General features: G+C 48.3%; 1 protein-coding gene across 3 annotated transcripts in view; it reads left to right on the plus strand.

Moving 5' to 3' along the window:
• Positions 1-18136, plus strand: part of LOC148505583 (chromatin-remodeling ATPase INO80-like) — a 192723-nt gene that overhangs the window by 33045 nt on the left and 141542 nt on the right. For all 3 annotated transcript variants that reach the window (XM_088448045.1, XM_088448044.1, XM_088448042.1), the window contains 3 exons: positions 7207-7397; positions 8432-8598; positions 16371-16438. In XM_088448045.1, coding sequence (XP_088304171.1) covers positions 7255-7397; positions 8432-8598; positions 16371-16438 — 378 coding nt within the window. In that variant the 5' untranslated portion in view covers positions 7207-7254. The remainder of the gene's footprint in view (positions 1-7206; positions 7398-8431; positions 8599-16370; positions 16439-18136) is intronic.

Below are 18136 nucleotides of genomic sequence, written 5' to 3' on the forward strand. Positions count from 1 at the left end.
TTTGTTACCACTGGGTGATCAATTGCCACGTGTGAGTGTGTGTTTTATAGTATTGCAACGTGGATCTATAGACACATTTCTAGGGGCATTTTTCTTTTTTCATTTGCTGTTTTTAAAAATATTTTTGATTTAAATTCATTTTTTTAAAAAAACAAACAATTATTTTAGACCTACTTTTGAAAAAAAAATAAAAATTTGAGAGAAATATCTTAAGATGGGTACACAGCGCGATATATAGTAGGCTGGATCGGACGACATATTGTGTAGTGTGTACCCACCTTTAGGAATGTGTACCTGTAGTATCACATCACATCACATGTATGTATGTAGTAGTGAGTGTGCAGTCATGGAAAAGAGCTGCGTATGGTGTTCTGCTAGTACACACCTCTTAGTTTTCTTATTATATTTCTATATTATATGTATTTGAATATCCCCATACTTGATCAGGTATTACCAGTCATCTGTCATTTATTGTGTTTACTTTTATCCTCAGGTATTTTAGGCCTCCCTACAATATCCTTATAATACAAATAGTACTCTTAAAACAAAGCTGTGCTTTTGTGGCTACTTTTATCATCAACTAGTCTATGGTGCTACCTCCTTTCTGGCCTCAAGTTGTTTTTTTTTTTTTTTTTTTTAATTCTTTATTTTAATCTCTATATTGTTGCAACAGTATTATCTTTTCTTCTTCAGGGTCCATAGGCTCCACAGGGAGACTTTGGGATGTAGGCGATGGATCTGGAATCCAGGCACCACGCAGTTAAAAGCTTTCAGCTCTCAGGATGCACCGGTCCACTCTCCCTATATACCTCGCCCCCAAGCCAGAGGCACCTCAGTTTCGTTGGTGCCCGGCCGGAGTCTGGTCATCATTACGCGGGGGGCTGCTTAGGCAGCCCTTAAGCTTTTTATTTTTATGATTTCTTTATTTTACTTTTACTACTTAGAGCGCGCAGCAGACTGTCCGTGGGATGTCTGCGCTACAGCTCCGTCACCCCTCCGGCGCCGCGACGCCAGTACAGAGCTGGGGATCTCGGCAGGCATCCCGGGGTCAATGCTAGCCAAGGGCCCGTGGGAGGACCCAGACTGCAGCCGGACGCTAAGGGGACAGGTAAGGCGGGTCTCCACTTGCGGTGACCCGCGTGTTAGCAGTCATACCTCCGGTCTTAGTGGACAGACAGGAGGTGCCGAGTGTGGACGCAGGCTCCAGCCACCAGGGTACACATGGTGCAGGAACCAGCGTTCCGGTGGGTAAATAATCGTCATGGGGAGGTCAACTTCCCCGTTAAAGCGGCCCCTCACCTCAGTACAGGGCGCCATTCCACTGAGGTCTAGCTTCCCTGAGCTGCTCTCCTCCTCCGATCACGCCCCCTCTGAGGTCTTCGGCGGCCATTTTCTCTAAGGCACAGCCACAGCTCTCAGGGATATGCAGGTCCGGTCCCCCTACATACCTCTCCCTGGAGTCAGCGTATGTATCTCTATAGCCTGCCAAACACAGAGTCTGTGTAGTTGATTGTAGTGCCAGTTTGCAGTTATGTTATTTTTGCATTATATGTGACTGATGCTAGCGCTGCCTGTCTGTTTTCTATTCTACTGTCAGCATTTATTTTTCCCTATTTTATTCTGACTTTACCCTAACATACAGGTGTATTCAGGGGTTGTCCTGTACCTCACATATATAGAACTAAGTATTTGTAAGGTTTGTCACATACAGTTGGTCGTTGCCATATTTGGGCTGCGTGCTCCTGCAGCTTACCCAAGCATAAGACAGGACCAGTATATTGCATTCCTACTAGTATCCTACATACAGTGGTTACTTTATACCCAGTGCCATATTGTGTGCCATATTACTCTGCAGCTATGTCTAGCAAAGGCAAGAGTAACAGTCAGGCATCTGCCCCCTTACTGCTATCATGCAAATTATGTGCTGCAGGCCTTGTGAGGAGGATTTGATACAGGCCCATCAGACGGGATGCAGTCAGGAAGCTGATGGTCGAAATGCCGACCGCCGGCTTCCTGACTGTCTAATCCCGGCAGGGGTCTAATGACAGGCGTCGAAATCCCGACGCCTGTCATTTTACTTGCGCCAGGAGCCCGACGCCCAGCATACCGATCGAAGGTAAGCCTGGTGGCGGGCGCGGACAGCCGCAGGGGGGGTGGGTTAGGCTAGGGGAAGGGGGGTTAGGGTTAGGCAGCCCCGGGGGGAGGTTAGGGTTAAGCACCCAAGTGAGACTTAGGTTTAGGCTGCGGGAAATGGGGGGGTTAGGTTTAGGCACTTACAGGAGGGGTTAGGGATAGGCACTACTAGGGGGCGGTGGGGGGTGTTTAGGTTAGTAAATAGTTAAAATACTTACCTGTCGATCTTCACTGCCGGTCTTCCAGCATCGGGATTTGAACATGCGTCTTGCGGTATTTCATACCGATCCCCATCAGTCAACCCAGCACCTGTACAAGAGCCCCCTGGGCTTCATTTTCTCAGGTTCTGGCCAATATTGCGAACCGCCTCGCAGTTCCAGCTGTCATTCTCCCTATGGGGTTATTCCAGCAGGCTGTAATGTGTGGGGTTGACACAACAGGTTCAGGCGATATAGATATCTCCTGTGCCCCCACCATGGGTAGATGTACTCTCTAACTCTGTGCAGAGTCTAATGGCTACATCTAATGCCTATAAAACCATGTTGCAAGGTGAAAAGCCCTTACCCAGTAAGCCCTCTAAGCGTACTGTTATCGTCAAAGTCCACGCAACTCAGATTCTGAATATCATCTGAGGAGGCAGTAGTTGTTGCTCTCTAAACCCGACTCCCCCCTGGAGGACAATGAGAGTCGGTCAAAAATTTATATTCCTGTCAGATCCATCTTATTAATAAAAGATCACGAGCCAGCCCCAAAATCCAAGCACCCTCTGTTTAAATGACAGAAAGTGGCTTCAGCAGAAATCCCTCTATCGCATCATCTAGTTGAAATCATGGCTGCAGCCAGGCAATCGCCTGGTAAGAGGTTTCATACTGACCTCATGTTATGCTTTTTTTGTGGTGCATTGTGCAAAAAGGGGAAACACCCCCTTCGGTGGATTCACATGTTACGCGTTTAATTAAATGCGCTACGTTGCCTATTCCTACAGTTACTTCCTTGAAGGATCCTACGAATAGGAAAGGTAGAAGCTTGCCTGAAATCGATATACTCTTTCAGGGACTATTGCCTGTCCAACCATGGCCATTGCATGGGAGGCTAATGCTATAGAGAGCTGGGCTGATGCACTTGAAGACTTTTTTTTCCCTCAGATACTTCTAAGGATCAGAAGTCTTTTGTTGCTCACATTCGAGATGCAGCTTCCTATTTTGGAGAAGCAACATTAGATGCCAGTCTCCTAACCTCCAAAGTCACGGCCGCGGCTGTGTCTGCCCCCCGTACTCTGTGGCTATGCTCATGGAAGGCTGATGCGGATCCAAGAAAGGCCTTGAAGGGTTACCCTTCAATGGGGAGATCTTGTTGGGTACAGACCTTGACAAGATTGTAACTACTTCTTCTAGGCCTTGGAAAGCCTAAAGGTCAGTCCTTTCCTAGGCAGTCAGCTTCCACTAGAGCCGCCAAACCCAAGGACCAAGCAGACCTGGAACACCAGACGCCCTGCTTCAAAACCAGAGGATAAATCCTCAGCCTGACGGGACGGGCCTCCTTCTGAGATATCCCAGAGTGGGAGGCCGATTTCTTCAGTTCGCCCAGTGCTGGTGTCAAACCACCACGGCTATTTTGGTAAGAGAAGTGGTCTCAAACGGGAAGGCCCTCTCATTTCTCAGACTGTCTCCCCACCACAGTTTTTCTACACAGGCCCTCATTCAGACCTGAACAAGGCCTTACAAATCCAGAAAGCCGTACAGTCCTTGCTGCAACCAGGGGTAATTGTGCCAGTCCCACTATCTCAGTGAGGGACTAGTTATTTTACTCTTCTGGTTCAGAAGCCGAATGGGTCTCATCGGCCTATCCTCAACCTCAGATCCTTGAACAAATTCCTAAGGGTGCCAAAGTTCAGGATGGTAACATTACGTTCCATCATCCTAGCTATGGAGCCTGGGAACTTTATGGTATCTCTGGATATTCAGGATGCCTACCTACAGGTAGCTATAGCGCCCTCACATCAGCGATATCTCATGTTCGCTATACTACGGCAACACTTCCAATTTCAGGCTCTGCCTTTTGGACTATCTACAGCTCCACGGGTGTTTTACAAAATTATGGCTATCAGGGCGGCCCACCTGCATGGTCAGGGTGTCTGACTGTTACCATACCTGGACGACCTCCTGCTCCTAGCAGGATCACTAGAAGTGCTTCACCGCCATCTGTAGTTAACCATTGCTTTCCTGCAGAAGCATGGATGGTTAATCAACTGGAAAAAGTCCTCCCTGAATTTCTCATAGAGAATGATTCATCTGGGAGCCCTGCTGAATTCTCAGGATCAGAGAATCTTTCTGACATCAGACAAGGTCTCCACACTTCAACTACGAGTGCGCAGATGTCTCCACAGTCGCCGAGTGTTGATCCACTCAGCAATGCAAGTTCTGGGATCCATGGTGTCAGCCTTTGACATGGTGGAAAATGCTCAGTTACATTCCAGGCCTTTGCAAAGGCTAATCCTCTCCAGGTGGAACGGGTTACCACCATTGGATCAAAGCTCAGACGATGGTGCTCTCTCCAGAGGTGCGTCTGTCCCTCTCTTGGTGGCTACAGACATCTCAACTAACAAAGGGTCACCCCTTTTGGATCCCGTACTGGGTAATCCTAACAACGGACACCAGTCTCCCGGGCTGGGGCGCAGTGACCGGTTTGCACTCCTTTCAGGACCTTTGAATATCTGTCGAATCAACCCTGCCAATCAACATATTGGAACTTCGAGCTGTCTACAGGGCCCTCAACCTTGCCCAGCACATACTTCACGGAAAACCTGTACAGGTTTAGTCCGACAATGCCACAAAAGTGGCTTACATCAACCATCAAGGAGGCACTCGAAGTCAGGCAGCAATGACAGAAGTGTCACGCATTACATGGGCCGAGCGTCACCTCCCGGCCATCTCTGCAGTGTTCATTCCGGGAGTTCCCAATTGGGAAGCAGACTTCCTCAGCCGTCACGATGTGCATCCTGGGAAATGGTCGCTTCACCAAGAGGTGGTTCAACTCCTAGTGAACAGATGGGGCCTCTCAGAGGTGGACCACATGGCCTCCCGACACAATCACAAACTGCCAGTGTACGGGTCTAGAACATGCCGAGGCAACCTTTTGTAGACGCATCAGTGAAGTGGACCTACCAGTTTGCATACCTATTCCCTCCAGTTCCCCTTCTTCGTCGAGTTCTTTGGAAGTTCAACCAAGACGGAGGCACTGTCCTGCTGGTGACCCCAGCTTGACCCAGACGTCATTGGTACTCAGATCTTCGTAGTCTCTCCATCGACGCTCCACTCCTATTGCCTCAACGACCGGACCTGTTGTCTCAAGGTCCTTGCCTTTACCTGGACCTGGGTCGCCTGTCTTTGACGGCGTGACTCTTTAGACATTCCTCCTGAGGTCCAAAGGTTTCTCTAGCGCTGTAGTTAAAACTATGCTCAGAGCGAGTAAGCCAGCCTCTGCTTGGATCTACCACAGAGTGTGGCATACAAATTTCCAATGGTTTCGTACCAGAAGCTATGACCCCCCAGGTGTTTAGGATTTCCAGAGTCCTGGCCTTCCTTCCAGCTGGATTGGACCTAGGACTCTGCCTGCTCTCTCCATTTGGTTCCAGCATAGACTTGCTCCACTACCGGATATCCACACCTTCCTCCTGGGTGTCCTCCGGATTCAACCTCCCTTTGTCCCTCCAGTGGCTCCTTGGGCTTTGTCAGTTGTTCTTCAGGCCCTCCAGGGTCCTCCATTTCAACCCCTTGATTCTGTGGAACTCAAGTGGTCAACAGTGAAGACTCTTCTGGCTATAGCATCAGCGAGAAGCGTGTCTGTCTGATTTAGGGGCGCTCTCCTGTCGCTCCCCATTTCATGACAGGGCAGTACTGCGGACTCTCCCTGGGTTCCTTCCAAAAGTTACTAGTTTTCGCTTTAGAGGAAATTGTAGTCCCGGCCTTTCAATCACCAGACCTCTCGGCAGGTGAGGCCTCCTTGGATGTGGTCCGTGCCCTCAAGATATAGGTGGACCGTACCAGTTCCCTTTGGAAATCAGACTCCTTATTTGTGCTATATGGATTTCACAAGAAGGGAAGGCCAGCCAACAAACAAACATTGGCATGATGGCTTTGCAGACTATCTCACAGGCTTACACACAGGCAACCCTTCCTGTACCGGCTACTGTTACTGCTCATTCTAAACGGTCTGTGGGTCCCTCGTGGGCAGCTCACTGTGGCGCCTCGGCTGTTCAGCTGTGTAAGGCGGCCATGTGGTCTTCTGTCCAGACCTTTCTGAGGTTCTATGCCTTTGATACCTTCATCTCTCAGGTTGCTTCCTTTGGGCGCTGGATTCTCCTCTCAGTGCAGGAGCATCCCCACCCTTAAAAGAACTGCTTTGGAACATCCCCAAGGTCTCCCTGTGGTGTCTATGGACCCTGAAGCAGAAAATGAGTTATGGTAAGAACTTGCCTTTGTTAACTCCCCTTTCTTCGAAGTCCATAGGGTCCACAGGGAACCCGCCCTGATGCACCTGGCTTCATATGGGCTATGTTGCTGGTCACCGGTTTCCAGTCTCCATCTCTGAGAGAATGTGATTCTTGTGTGTACCAGTCTTCCTTCTCTCTTATCCCCCTTTTGGCTTATTATGAACTGAGGTGCCTCTGGCTTGGGACAGGGTATAGGGAGGGTGGACCGATGCATCCTGGGAGCTGAAAGCTTTTAACTGCGTGGTGCCCAGATTCCAGATTCACCACCTACACCCCAAGGTCTCCCTGTGGACCCTATGGACTTCGAAGAAAGCGGGTTAACAAAGGTAAGTTCTTACCAGAACACTCATTTTCCAGTAACCTTTAAGAATGTTCTTATATACTGTAGCAAGATATCTCCGTAATTTGGTTCGTTCCAACGTGTTGGACATTAAACACAATGAAACATCATTAAAAGGGGGTTTCTTTCAGCTTCTCTTTTTGAGTTGCCTATCTAATCACTAATTACCTACCCTCAGCCTATAACATTAAGGTAGAGAATATTTCTAAAACTTCTGATTGTTTTGTTTTTTTGTTTGCAGCCTTCAGCTTTGTGAGGCTCACACTCTGTATGAAGAGAGGCTGAGTCTATGGCCTCAGAGCTAGATGCCACAGAGGATGGCTGCTCCACAGACCTTGCAAAGCCCCTCTATCTCCAGTACTTGGAGCGAGCCCTGCGACTGGACCAGTTTCTTCGCCAGACCTCGGCCATATTCAACAGAAACCTCTCCAGGTAGTAACATTCTACCAAATATGTGTTTTGTCATAATCTTTTACCCTCATCTTGTATTTAATTTTTCTCTTTAAATCCTCTTTTGATGTAAAAAATAGCATTTACTAAATGTCCATTATTTTACTCAAGTTTGTTGTCATTAAAGATATATGGTCAAATGGTGTCAAATGTATATGGATAGCTAGTTTTCCAGAGGGTATAATTCAATTATTACATATTTGCAGAAGTTTACTGTTGTTTGCAGGTTATTGTTGTAATAGGTTGTATCCACAATGACTGAAATAGGCCAATCTCAGTCAGGACTAAATGGCTTCTATTTCGTCTTCTACACACTTGGAGTCTCATTCAGACCCGCTCGCAAGCGGGTCGATGATGGCTCACTGCGCACGCAAGCCCCTGAGCAAGAGAGAAATTCTCACTCCGGGGGTCGCTACAAAAGGGGCGGCTGTCGATGTTGATCGACAGCTCGCCCAGTTTTGTAGGCGTGGTGGGGGGCTGACCAGACAAACGGAGGCGTTCCTGAAGGAACGCCTACCATTTGTAGACTGCCCTCCTGATATCACCAGTGATGTCAGTAGGGTGCTTCCTGCTCTGTTAGAGCAGGAAGCTGCCTGGGGCTTGCGGTAGACGAGACCCTACCACAAGGGACTCGTCGCAAGCCCCAATGGTCGCGATGGTCTTCAATGGTCGCAATGGTCGCGGCCGTCAACCTGGCCGCTCGCTAAAGCTGTGGGTGGTCACCCACAGCTTGGCGAACGGCCTGGAGGCCGGCTCTTTACATAGAAGCGGCCGCCCCCCTTCAGAGCGAGCACTCGCATTTTGTGAGCGGCTCTGAATGAGGTCCTTGGTGTACTGCAATTTCTACTATAAGCTATTATTGCTAATCAATGTGGTTAAAAGAATATGGTTATTGAACACAAATGAACAGCCAGCACCACATTATTAAAATTGTTAAAAAAAAAATGCCTAGTTTAGTATTTTTACAAATTATATTTTCGTTGTCATTTTTCTGAACTGAGCTCCCCATATTACAGTGATGAGAGCGAAGATGGCTTGGACGAGACCCCCTTGCTTACAGAGTCTGAGGATCCTTCCATGCAGGTGAAGGAGGAGCCCATGTCACCTCTGCTGGGAGAGACCTCAGGGGAAGGGAACTCTGCACTATTTCCAGTTCCCTCACTCAATGGCATCCTGCAGCCGGGTATGTTTTAACCTCTGTTTTTTTTTTGTTTGTTTTTTTTATATTTTCTACTGCAGGGTCCATAGGGCTCCACAGGAGACCTTGGGGTATAGATTGATGACTCAAGTCGTCAGTCGTCGAGAACCTCAATAGTTAAATTTGTGCTCCAGGATGCATCGGGGCTCCTCTCCTATACCCCGCCCCCAGGCCAAGGCACCTCAGTTTCATAGGTGCTTGGCACGGAGTTGGGTCACTTCAAGAGGGGCTGCGTTGACAGCCCAGAAATAGTTGTTTTTTTACTGCAGAGTAGTCAGCATGGGCTGTCCAGTGGACGCCCATGCTGCCACTCCGACACCCCGCCGGCGCCGAGACGCTGGCACTGCGCTAGGGATCACGGTGGGTGTCTGGGGGGTTTTGGCTAGCAAAAGCCCCGAGACGCCCAGGACTGTGGCCGGACGTCACCGGGGACGTTCAGGTAAGCAGCCGGCGTCCGCCCGCTGATAACACAGTTCATTTACATCCCAGGGCTGGGGGGTCCCTGGGAAGAGGCTGCCTGTGGCACCAGACACTGCGCCTGCGCTGTTACTAGACCACCAGGGATAGGGGGCCACAGCGTACAGATGTTGTGGCATCCCAGGGGTTAATAGCACGCCTGGGGAGCGGGCCTTCTCTGTATGGCACAGCCCGCCCCTCCCCCACTGCACTGCGCGCCTCTCCACAGCGGTTTGGCGGTTGCAGGCAGCTCTCCTCCCTCAGGCAAGCCCCTTGTGAGGAGTCCGACGCCCATTTTAATGTGCATAAAATGCTAGTCTCACAGGGAGCAGCGGAGCCTGCGTCCCCCTAAATACCCCTCCTCCAAGCAGGTCGGTGTATGTAGCACTATGCCTACTAGACACAAGATCTAGTTGATAATACTGTAGTGCAGTATAGTGCAGGTTTTCCTAGCATTGTATGTGTCTGTTGCTAGCTTTGTCTCACTGTAAATCTCTTTTTCTCTGTCAGCCATTTTAGCTATCCCTGTAATTCCTTTCACTAGCCCTTGCGGTGACAGTGCTGCTGAGGGATGAAATTACTTCACAGTTCAGTGCTGAAGGTGGAGCCTAAGCTGAGCTGAGGAGTTTGACACATACAGTGCATCCGGAAAGTATTCACAGCGCGTCACTTTTCCACATTTTGTTATATTACAGCCTTATTCCAAAATGGAATAAATTCATTTTTATCCTCAACATTCTACACACAATACCCCATAATGACCACGTGTAAAAAGTTATTTTTAGATTTTTGCAAATTTAATTAAAAAAAAAAAAAAAAAGCCTAAGAAATCACATGTACATAAGTATTCACAGCCTTTGCTCAATAATTTGTTGCTGCACTTTTGGCAGCAATTACAGCCTCAAGTATTTTTGAATATGATGCCACAAGCTTGGCACACCTATCTTTGGGCAGTTTCACCCATTCCTCTTTGCAGCACCTCTCAAGCTCCATCAAGTTGGATGGGAAGCGTTGATGCACAGCCATTTTCAGATCTCTCCAGAGATGTTCAATCAGATTCAAGTCTGGGCTCTGGCTGGGCCACTCAAGGACATTCACAGAGTTGTCCTGAAGCCACTCCTTTGATATCTTGGCTGTGTGCTTAGGGTCGTTGTCCTGCTGAAAGATTAACCGTCGCCCCAGTCTGAGGTCAAGAGCGCTCTCGAGCAGATTTTCATCAAGGATGTCTCCGTACATTGCTGCATTCATCTTTCCCGCTATCCTGACTAGTCGCCCAGTTCCTGCCACAGAAAAACATCCCCACAGCATGATGCTGGCACCACCATGCTTCACTGTAGGGGTGGTATTGGCCTGGTGATGAGCGGTGACTGGTTTGCTCCATATAGAATGCCTGGCATTCACGCCAAATAGTTCAATCTTTGTCTCTCATGGTCTGAGAGTCCTTCAGGTGCATTTTGGCAAACTCCAGGCGGGCTGCCATGTGCTTTTTACTAAGGAATGGCTTCCGTCTGGCCACTCAACCATACATTCCTGATTGGTGGATTGCTGCAGATATGGTTGTCCTTCTGGAAGGTTCTCATCTCTCCACAGAGGAATGCTGTAGATCTGACAGAGTGACAAGTGGTTCTTGGTCACCTCCCTGACTAGGGCCCTTCTCCCCCGATCGCTTAGTTTAGACGAACTGCCAACTCTAGGATGAGTCCTGGTGGTTCCGAACTACTTCCATTTACGGATGATGGAGGCCACTGTGCTCATTGGGACCTTCTAAGCAGCAGATATTTTTCTGTACCCTTCTTCAGATTTGTGCCTCGAGAAAATCCTGTCTCTGAGGTCTACAGACAATTCCTTGGACTTCATGCTTTTTGTGCTCTGACATGCACTGTCAAGTGTGGGACCTTATATAGACAGGTGTATGCCTTTCAAAATCATGTCCAATAAAACTGAATTTACCACAGGTGGACTCCAATTAAGGTGTAGGAACATCTCGAGGATGATCAGTGGAAGGAGGACGCACCTGAGCTCAATCTTGAGCTTCATGGCAAAGGCTGTGAATACTTATGTACATGTGATTATTTAGTGTGTTTTTTTTTTTGTTTTTTTTTCTTTATTAAATTTGCAAAAATCTCAAAAAAACTTTGTACACGCTGTCATTATGGGGTATCGTGTATCGAATTTTGAGGTCAAAAATTAATTTACTCCATTTTGAAATAAGGCTGTAACATAACAAAATGTGGAAAAAGTGACAAGCTGTGAATACTGTCTGGATGCACTGTACATTCCTTATGTCTGGCAGCAATTCTGCTCAGGCTGATATCCCCCTTACACAGTCCTGCAAACAGGTGCTTTGCTGGACAAAAGGAGGGAGAAATTATTGTGGGAGGATTGTGTACCCTTTGTACCAGAAATGCAGGATTACCTGCTGGGCCCAGCTCTTCTCAAGAGCCGCCCTGGGCTTGTTTTGCACAAGCACTAACTACCCTGATGGGTCGGCTTGCTGCACCTCCAGTGGCCCCACAATTGGGGTCCGCTCCACAGGTTGCTATGCCATCTGCATTATAGGGGATTCCCCGACAGTTGGTTATGGCTCATAATATGCCCTTACAACCTACTCCATACCAAACTGAACCTGTTTGGGTTAATACTCTCTCCAATACGGTGCAAAACCTGACGGAGAAGTCTTTCCAGCACCCTGCTAGGAAGGAGGTACTGTCTTCCCCTTTTCGTATTATCAAGATGATGTGTCGGTGATGGGGAAATTCAGGACTTATCTGATACTGAGCTCCCTCAAAAGGAGGCGGAGCCTAAGTCCAAAATTTGGACGACGTCGTCTGCTAGGCCAGCTATGGCTATATGCTGGGTGGCCAGGGCCATGGAACGTTGGGCAAATGCCTTGGAGGCGTCCTTGCCTGTAGAGGCTACCAGTAGACAAATTGAACTGGTAGGTTGCCTCAGAGACTCGGCTACATATGTGAATGAGGCTGCTTTGGATGTTAGTCTCCTAACATCTCGCATTTCATGGGCTGCAGTGTCAGCTAGACACTTTTTGGTTGCGATCTTGGAGAGCGGATGTTGATTCCAAGAAAGGGTTAGAAGGTTTACCCTTTAATGGCTAGGTCTTATTTGGGCCAGATTTGGACAAAATCGTGGACACTTTGGCTGCTGCCAAGTCTGCCTGTTTACCTTCGGCCCCATTGCCATCAGGATCTGGAACTCATGACTTATGGACTTTCCGTCCTCAGGGTAAGGCCAAGGTTCAGTCCTTTCCCAGACCATCAGGCACTAAGAAGGTCACAAAGCCCATAAACAGGCTTGGAGTACCAGGCGTCCAGCTGCCAAGCCCGATGCTAAACCCTCAGCCTGACGGGGCGGGCCTCTGCTTGGGGGACCCCAGGGTGGAAGGCCGACTTCTTCAGTTCACCCAGTGTTGGTAGCATACCACAACAGACACTTGGGTAAGGGAAGTGGTCTCTCAAGGGTATACCCTTTCCTTCCAATACAGACCTCCTCATCAATTCTTCCCTACGGGACTTCAGATGGATCACGAAAAGGCATTGGAACTGCAGAAAGTTATACGATCTATGCTCCTACAGGGAGTTATAGTTCTGGTACTTACTCCCCAGAAGGGAATGGACTATTATTCCACTGTTTTTGGTTCCAAAACCGAATGGTGCATAACAGGCCTATCCTAAACCTCAAGACCCTAAACAAGTTTCTCCGAGTGCCTCGGTTTATAATAGAAACCCTGCAGTCAATTATACTGGCTATGGAACCTGGGGATTTTATGGTGTCTGTGGACATCCAGGATGCCTACCTGTATGTCCCGATAGCTTCTGCTCACCAGAGGTACCTCAGATTCGCAGTGTTGCAACAGCACTTATAGTTTCAGGCCCTGCCGTTTGGACTGTCCATGGCACCCAGGGTGTTTACCAAAAGTATGGTAGTTATGGCGGCCCAACTGTGGCTGCAGGGGGGTCCGTCTGTTGCCCTACCAGGATGCCCTACTATTGCTAGCCAGGTCTCCCGAATTACTACTTCAGCATCTACAGCTGACAATAACAGTGCTACAAAGCCACGGTTGGTGAAGAAGTTCTCGCTGACGCCCTCACGGAGGATGCTACATCTCGGGACATTGTTGGATTCACAACAACAGCAGATTTTCTTGACCAGGGACAAGACAACCACGCTGCAGCAGCGTGCTCACAGCTGCCTGCACAGTCGCCGAGTGTCGATTCACTCGGCAATGCAGTTACTGGGCTCCATGGTGTCGAGCTTCGACATGGTGGAGTATGGCCAGTTTCATTTCCGACCTCTACAGACACTGATCCTTTCCAGATTGGATGGGTCTCCACGTTGGATACGAACCCAGACATTGGTAATGTCTCCGGAGATACGCCTGTCTCTGACTTGGCGGCTCCACCCAGGTCACCTCACCAAGGGCCGCCTTGTTTGGATCCCGGAGTGGGTCCTGTTGACAACGGACGCCTGTCCCCGGGGTTGAGGTGCAGTGATGGGTTCACACCTCTTACAGGGACGGTGGACAATAGTGGAGTCCGTGCTTCCAATAAAAATATGGAACTCAGGGCGGTTCTAAGGGCTCTTCAGCAAGCAAGGCTCATACTTCACGGAAAACCCGTGCAAGTCCAGTCAGACAACGCCACCACAGTGGCCTACATAAACCGCCAAGGAGGCACGCGAAGTCAGGCAGCACTAATGAAAATGTCCCGCATCCTTACTTGGGCGGGGGAAAATGTCCCAGCCATATCGGCGGTGTTTATCCCGGGAGTCCTGAACTGGGTAGCGGACTTCCTAAGCCATCACGATGTACACCCAGGGGAATGGTCACTTCACCAGGAAGTATTTCAGCTTCTGGTGAACAAGTGGGGACTTCCCGAAGTAGATCTAATGGCATCTCGGCACAACCACAAGTTGCCAAGGTACGGCTCAAGAACGAGACGTGGGGGCTGTGCTGGTAGACGCTCTGTCGGTCAAATGGACCTTCCAGTTCGCGTACCTGTTTCCTCCATTCTCCCTTCTGCCTCGGGTGATTTGGAAGTTCAAGCAAGAAGGAGGTATGCTACTGCAGGTAGCTCCAGTGTGGCCCAGACGTCACTGGTACACAGATCTTTGGAGTCTATCCATAGACACTCCGATGCTGTTGCCTCAACGTCCGGACCTGTTGTCCCAAGGTCCTTGCTTCTACCCGGACCTGAGTCGTCCGTCTTTGACGGCGTGGCTCTTGAGACTGCCCTCTTGAGTTCCAGGTGGTTTTCCAGCTCGGTGGTGAACATCATGCTCAGAGCTCGCAAGCCTGCTTCTGCGAGAATTTATCAGTGTGTGGCACACCTTCTATGAATGGTGTCGCCCCAGAGGGTAATCCTCAGACAGACATTTGTATTATCCAGGATTTTTGTATTTCCTACAGGCGGGCTTAGATCACGGTCTTCGCCTTGCTTCTCTGAAGGTGCAGGTTTCTGCCCTGTCAGTAATGTTTCACTGTAGGATTGCTACTCTTCCGGATGTACACACTTTTATGCAAGGTGTGCTTCGCATCCAACCTCCTTTTATCCCACCGGTGGCTCCTTGGGATTTAACTGTGGTCCTTAGGGCACTACAAGGACCGCCATTTGAACCACTGGGCTCAGTGGATTTAAAATGGCTCACAATTAAAACTGTGTTTCTTCTAGCCATTGCTTCGGCCAGAAGGGTGTCAGATTTGGGGGCTCTTTCATTTCGCCCTCCCTTTCTGATTTTTCATAGGGACAGGGTGGTTCTTACTCGCCCTGTTTTCCTACCTAAGGTGGTCTCCAGCTTCCACATGAATGAGGAAATTTTAGTACCAGCTTTTAACTCCCCAGACCTTTCCGCTGGTGAGGCTTCTTTGGATGTGGTACGTGCTCTACAAACTTATGTGCACTGTACCAACTCATTTTGGAAGTCGGACTCGTTGTTTGTCCTTTTTGGTTTCCGAAAGAAAGTATGGCCTTCCACTAAGCAGACTTTGGCAGGCTGGATTCGCCTGGCAATTCAGAGGCTGACCTTCATGAGGGCCTTCCTGTAACGTCCTCTGTTTAGGCTCATTCTACTCGGTCTGTGGGTCCTTCGTGGGCAGCTCGTCGTGGCGCCTCTGCTGTAAGGCTGTGCAAGGCGGCCACCTGTTCTACTGTCCATACATTCTTAAGGTATTATGCATTTGATACCTTTGCCTCTCAGGATGCTTCCTTCGGGCGGCGGATTCTCCGTTCTGCACAGGAGCATCCCCACCTTTAAGGAGAATGCTTTTGGACATCAGCCCTATGGACCCTGCAGTAGAAAATTAGAGCTATGGTAAGACCTTACCTTTTGTTATCTCTATTTCTACGAAGTCCATAGGGATTCACAGGACTCCCGCCCTGTCGCACCTGTGCTGCTGATGGGCTGTGTCCTGGTCACCGGTTATCCATCTCCTTCTTTATGTGAGAATGTGATACTTGAGTGTTCCAGAATTGTTTCCTTCTATCTTCTCCTCCTCCTCCGGCCATTGGCTTGTTACGAAACTGAGGTGCCTTGGCCTGGTTGCGGGGTATAGGAGAGGGACCTGGTGCATCCTGGGAGCACAAATGTAACTATTGAGGTGCTCGACAACTGACATCATCAACCTATACCCCAAGGTCTCCTGCGGATCCCTATGGACTTCGTAGAAATAGAGATAACAAAGGTAAGGTCTTACCATATCTCATTACTATTTTTAGATTATAAAATGTACTGCTTTGAAGTATGATCTTAGGGACTGAGTCAGAGACGGATGCAAAGTCAATTCTGCACGCAATTGAGCGATTGCCATCGCGCATGTCTATAAGCTGCACATGCGCAGCGATCGCACTGCGATCACGAACGCACATAGGAATCCATCGCAGAGTGAGTGACAGGTTGTCAGCATTTGTGGGTGGTGACACAGACGCTGGGTGGTCTGAGAAACACAGTTGTGCCTTTCCGTTTAAACGCCATTACATGGGCATGCATAAATTAGCCACTGCGATTGCATACACAGCTCTGCGTGCCAGGAGAGCACCCAAGGCTGCTGCAGGTCAGACCTGCCGCAAGGGAAAGATGTCAGTAGATGTTACAGATATTTACGCTGGTATACATTGTTGCACGCAAGTAGGCAGGCAGCAGTGGGTGTCTCTATGCTCGGGTGATCTTTGCAGACTTGAGCATATTTTCGTAGCTGCGTTGTGTACAAAATCGCACCTGCGATCACTTTAGTGTCTGTCTGTGAATCAGGCCCTTAATATCTTACTAATATCAACATTCTACGTCTATAGAGCCAAAAACAGAGCGGGGATGTCTGTATAATTTTTCGAAGCTGAAGAAAAGCAGAAAGTGGCTGAAGGTAAGATCCATACTTTCTTCAATACGATCTTCTATTGTATCTAAAGTCTTACCAGTGCCCATGTTTATACCCTTCCTTCTTTATTTTCCTATTGGTACAAATTACACACATTATAAAAACTTATATAATGTGTGTGTGTCTATAATATACATATATATTATGCCTATCAAAAGTATTCACCCCCTTTACAGTTTTCATGTTTTGTTGCCTCTCAACAGGAAATTAAGATGGATTGTGTGAAGGTGTGCATCATTTCATTCACAGAACATGCCTACAGCTGTGAAGTTGTGTTTTTTTATAATGTGAATCAAACAACATTTATGTCAACATAACAGAAAACGTGCATAACTATTCACCGCCCCTAAAGTCAGTACTTTGTTGAGCCACCTTTTGTGGCAATTACAGCTGCAAGTCGCTTTGAATAAGTCTCTATGAGGTTGCCACATCTTGCCCCTGGGATTTTTGCCCATTCCTCAAGGCAAAACTGCTCCAGCTCCTTCATGTTGGATGGTTTCCGCTTGTGAACAGCAATCTTCAAGTCTGACCACACATTCTCAATTGAATTGAGATCTGGGCTTTGACTAGGCCATCCCAACACATTTAAATGTTTCCCCTTAAACCACTGGAGTGTTGCTTTAGCAGTATGCTTCGGGTCATTGTCCTGCTGGAAGGTGAACCTCCGTCCCAGTCTCAAATCACTGGCAGACTGAAACAGGTTTTGCTCAAGAATATTCCTCTATTTAGCACCATCCATCTTTCCCTCGACTCGAATCAGTTTCCCAGTCCCTGCTGCTGAAAAACATCCCCACAGCATGATGCTGCCACCGCCATGTTCACTGTGGGGATGGTGTTCTTGGGGTGATGGGATGTGTTGGGTTTGTGCCAGACACAACGTTTTCCTTGGTGGCCGAAAAGTTCAATTTTAGTCTAATCTGACCAGAGCACCTTCCTCCATACATTTGGGGAGTCGCCCACATGCCTTTTGGCAAACTCAAATCATGTCTTCTTATTTTTTATCACTGAGTAATGGCTTTTTTTCTGGCCACTCTTCTATAAAGCCCAGCTCTATGGAGTGTACGGCTTATTGTGGTCACATGCAGAGATGCACCAGTTTCTGCTGTGGAACTCTGCACCTCCTTCAGGGTTACCTTTGGTCTCTGTGCTGCCTCTCTGATTAATGCCCTCCCTTGCCCAGTCTGTGAGGTTTGGTGGGCGGCCCTCTCTTGGCAGGTTTGTTGTGGTACCATGTTCTTTCCATTTGATGATGATGGATTTGATGGTGCTTCGGGGATCATCAAAGATTTGGATATTTCTTTTATAACCCAACTCAGAATTGTACTGCTCAACAACTTTGTCCCAGACTTGTTTGGAGAGCTCTTTGGTCTTCATGGTGTGAAGCCTCTTGCTTAGTGGTGTTGCAGCCTCTGGGACCTTTCGGAAAAGGTGTGTTTAGACTGACAGATCATGTGACACTTAGATTTCACACAGGTGGACTTCAATTCACTAATTATGTGACTTCTGAAGGTAATTGGTTGCACCAGAAGTTTTGAGGGGCTTCATAGCAAAGGGGGTGATTACATATGCACATGCCAATTTTTAGAATCTTATTTATAAAGATTCCTTTTTTTCTCATTTCACTTCATTAGACTGTTTTGTGCAGATCCATCACATAAACTTCAGATTAAAAATACATTACAG

This window comes from Taudactylus pleione, unplaced genomic scaffold (genome assembly GCF_031769625.1).
Source record: "Taudactylus pleione unplaced genomic scaffold, aTauple2 ptg000448l, whole genome shotgun sequence".
Taxonomy (NCBI): domain Eukaryota; kingdom Metazoa; phylum Chordata; class Amphibia; order Anura; family Myobatrachidae; genus Taudactylus; species Taudactylus pleione.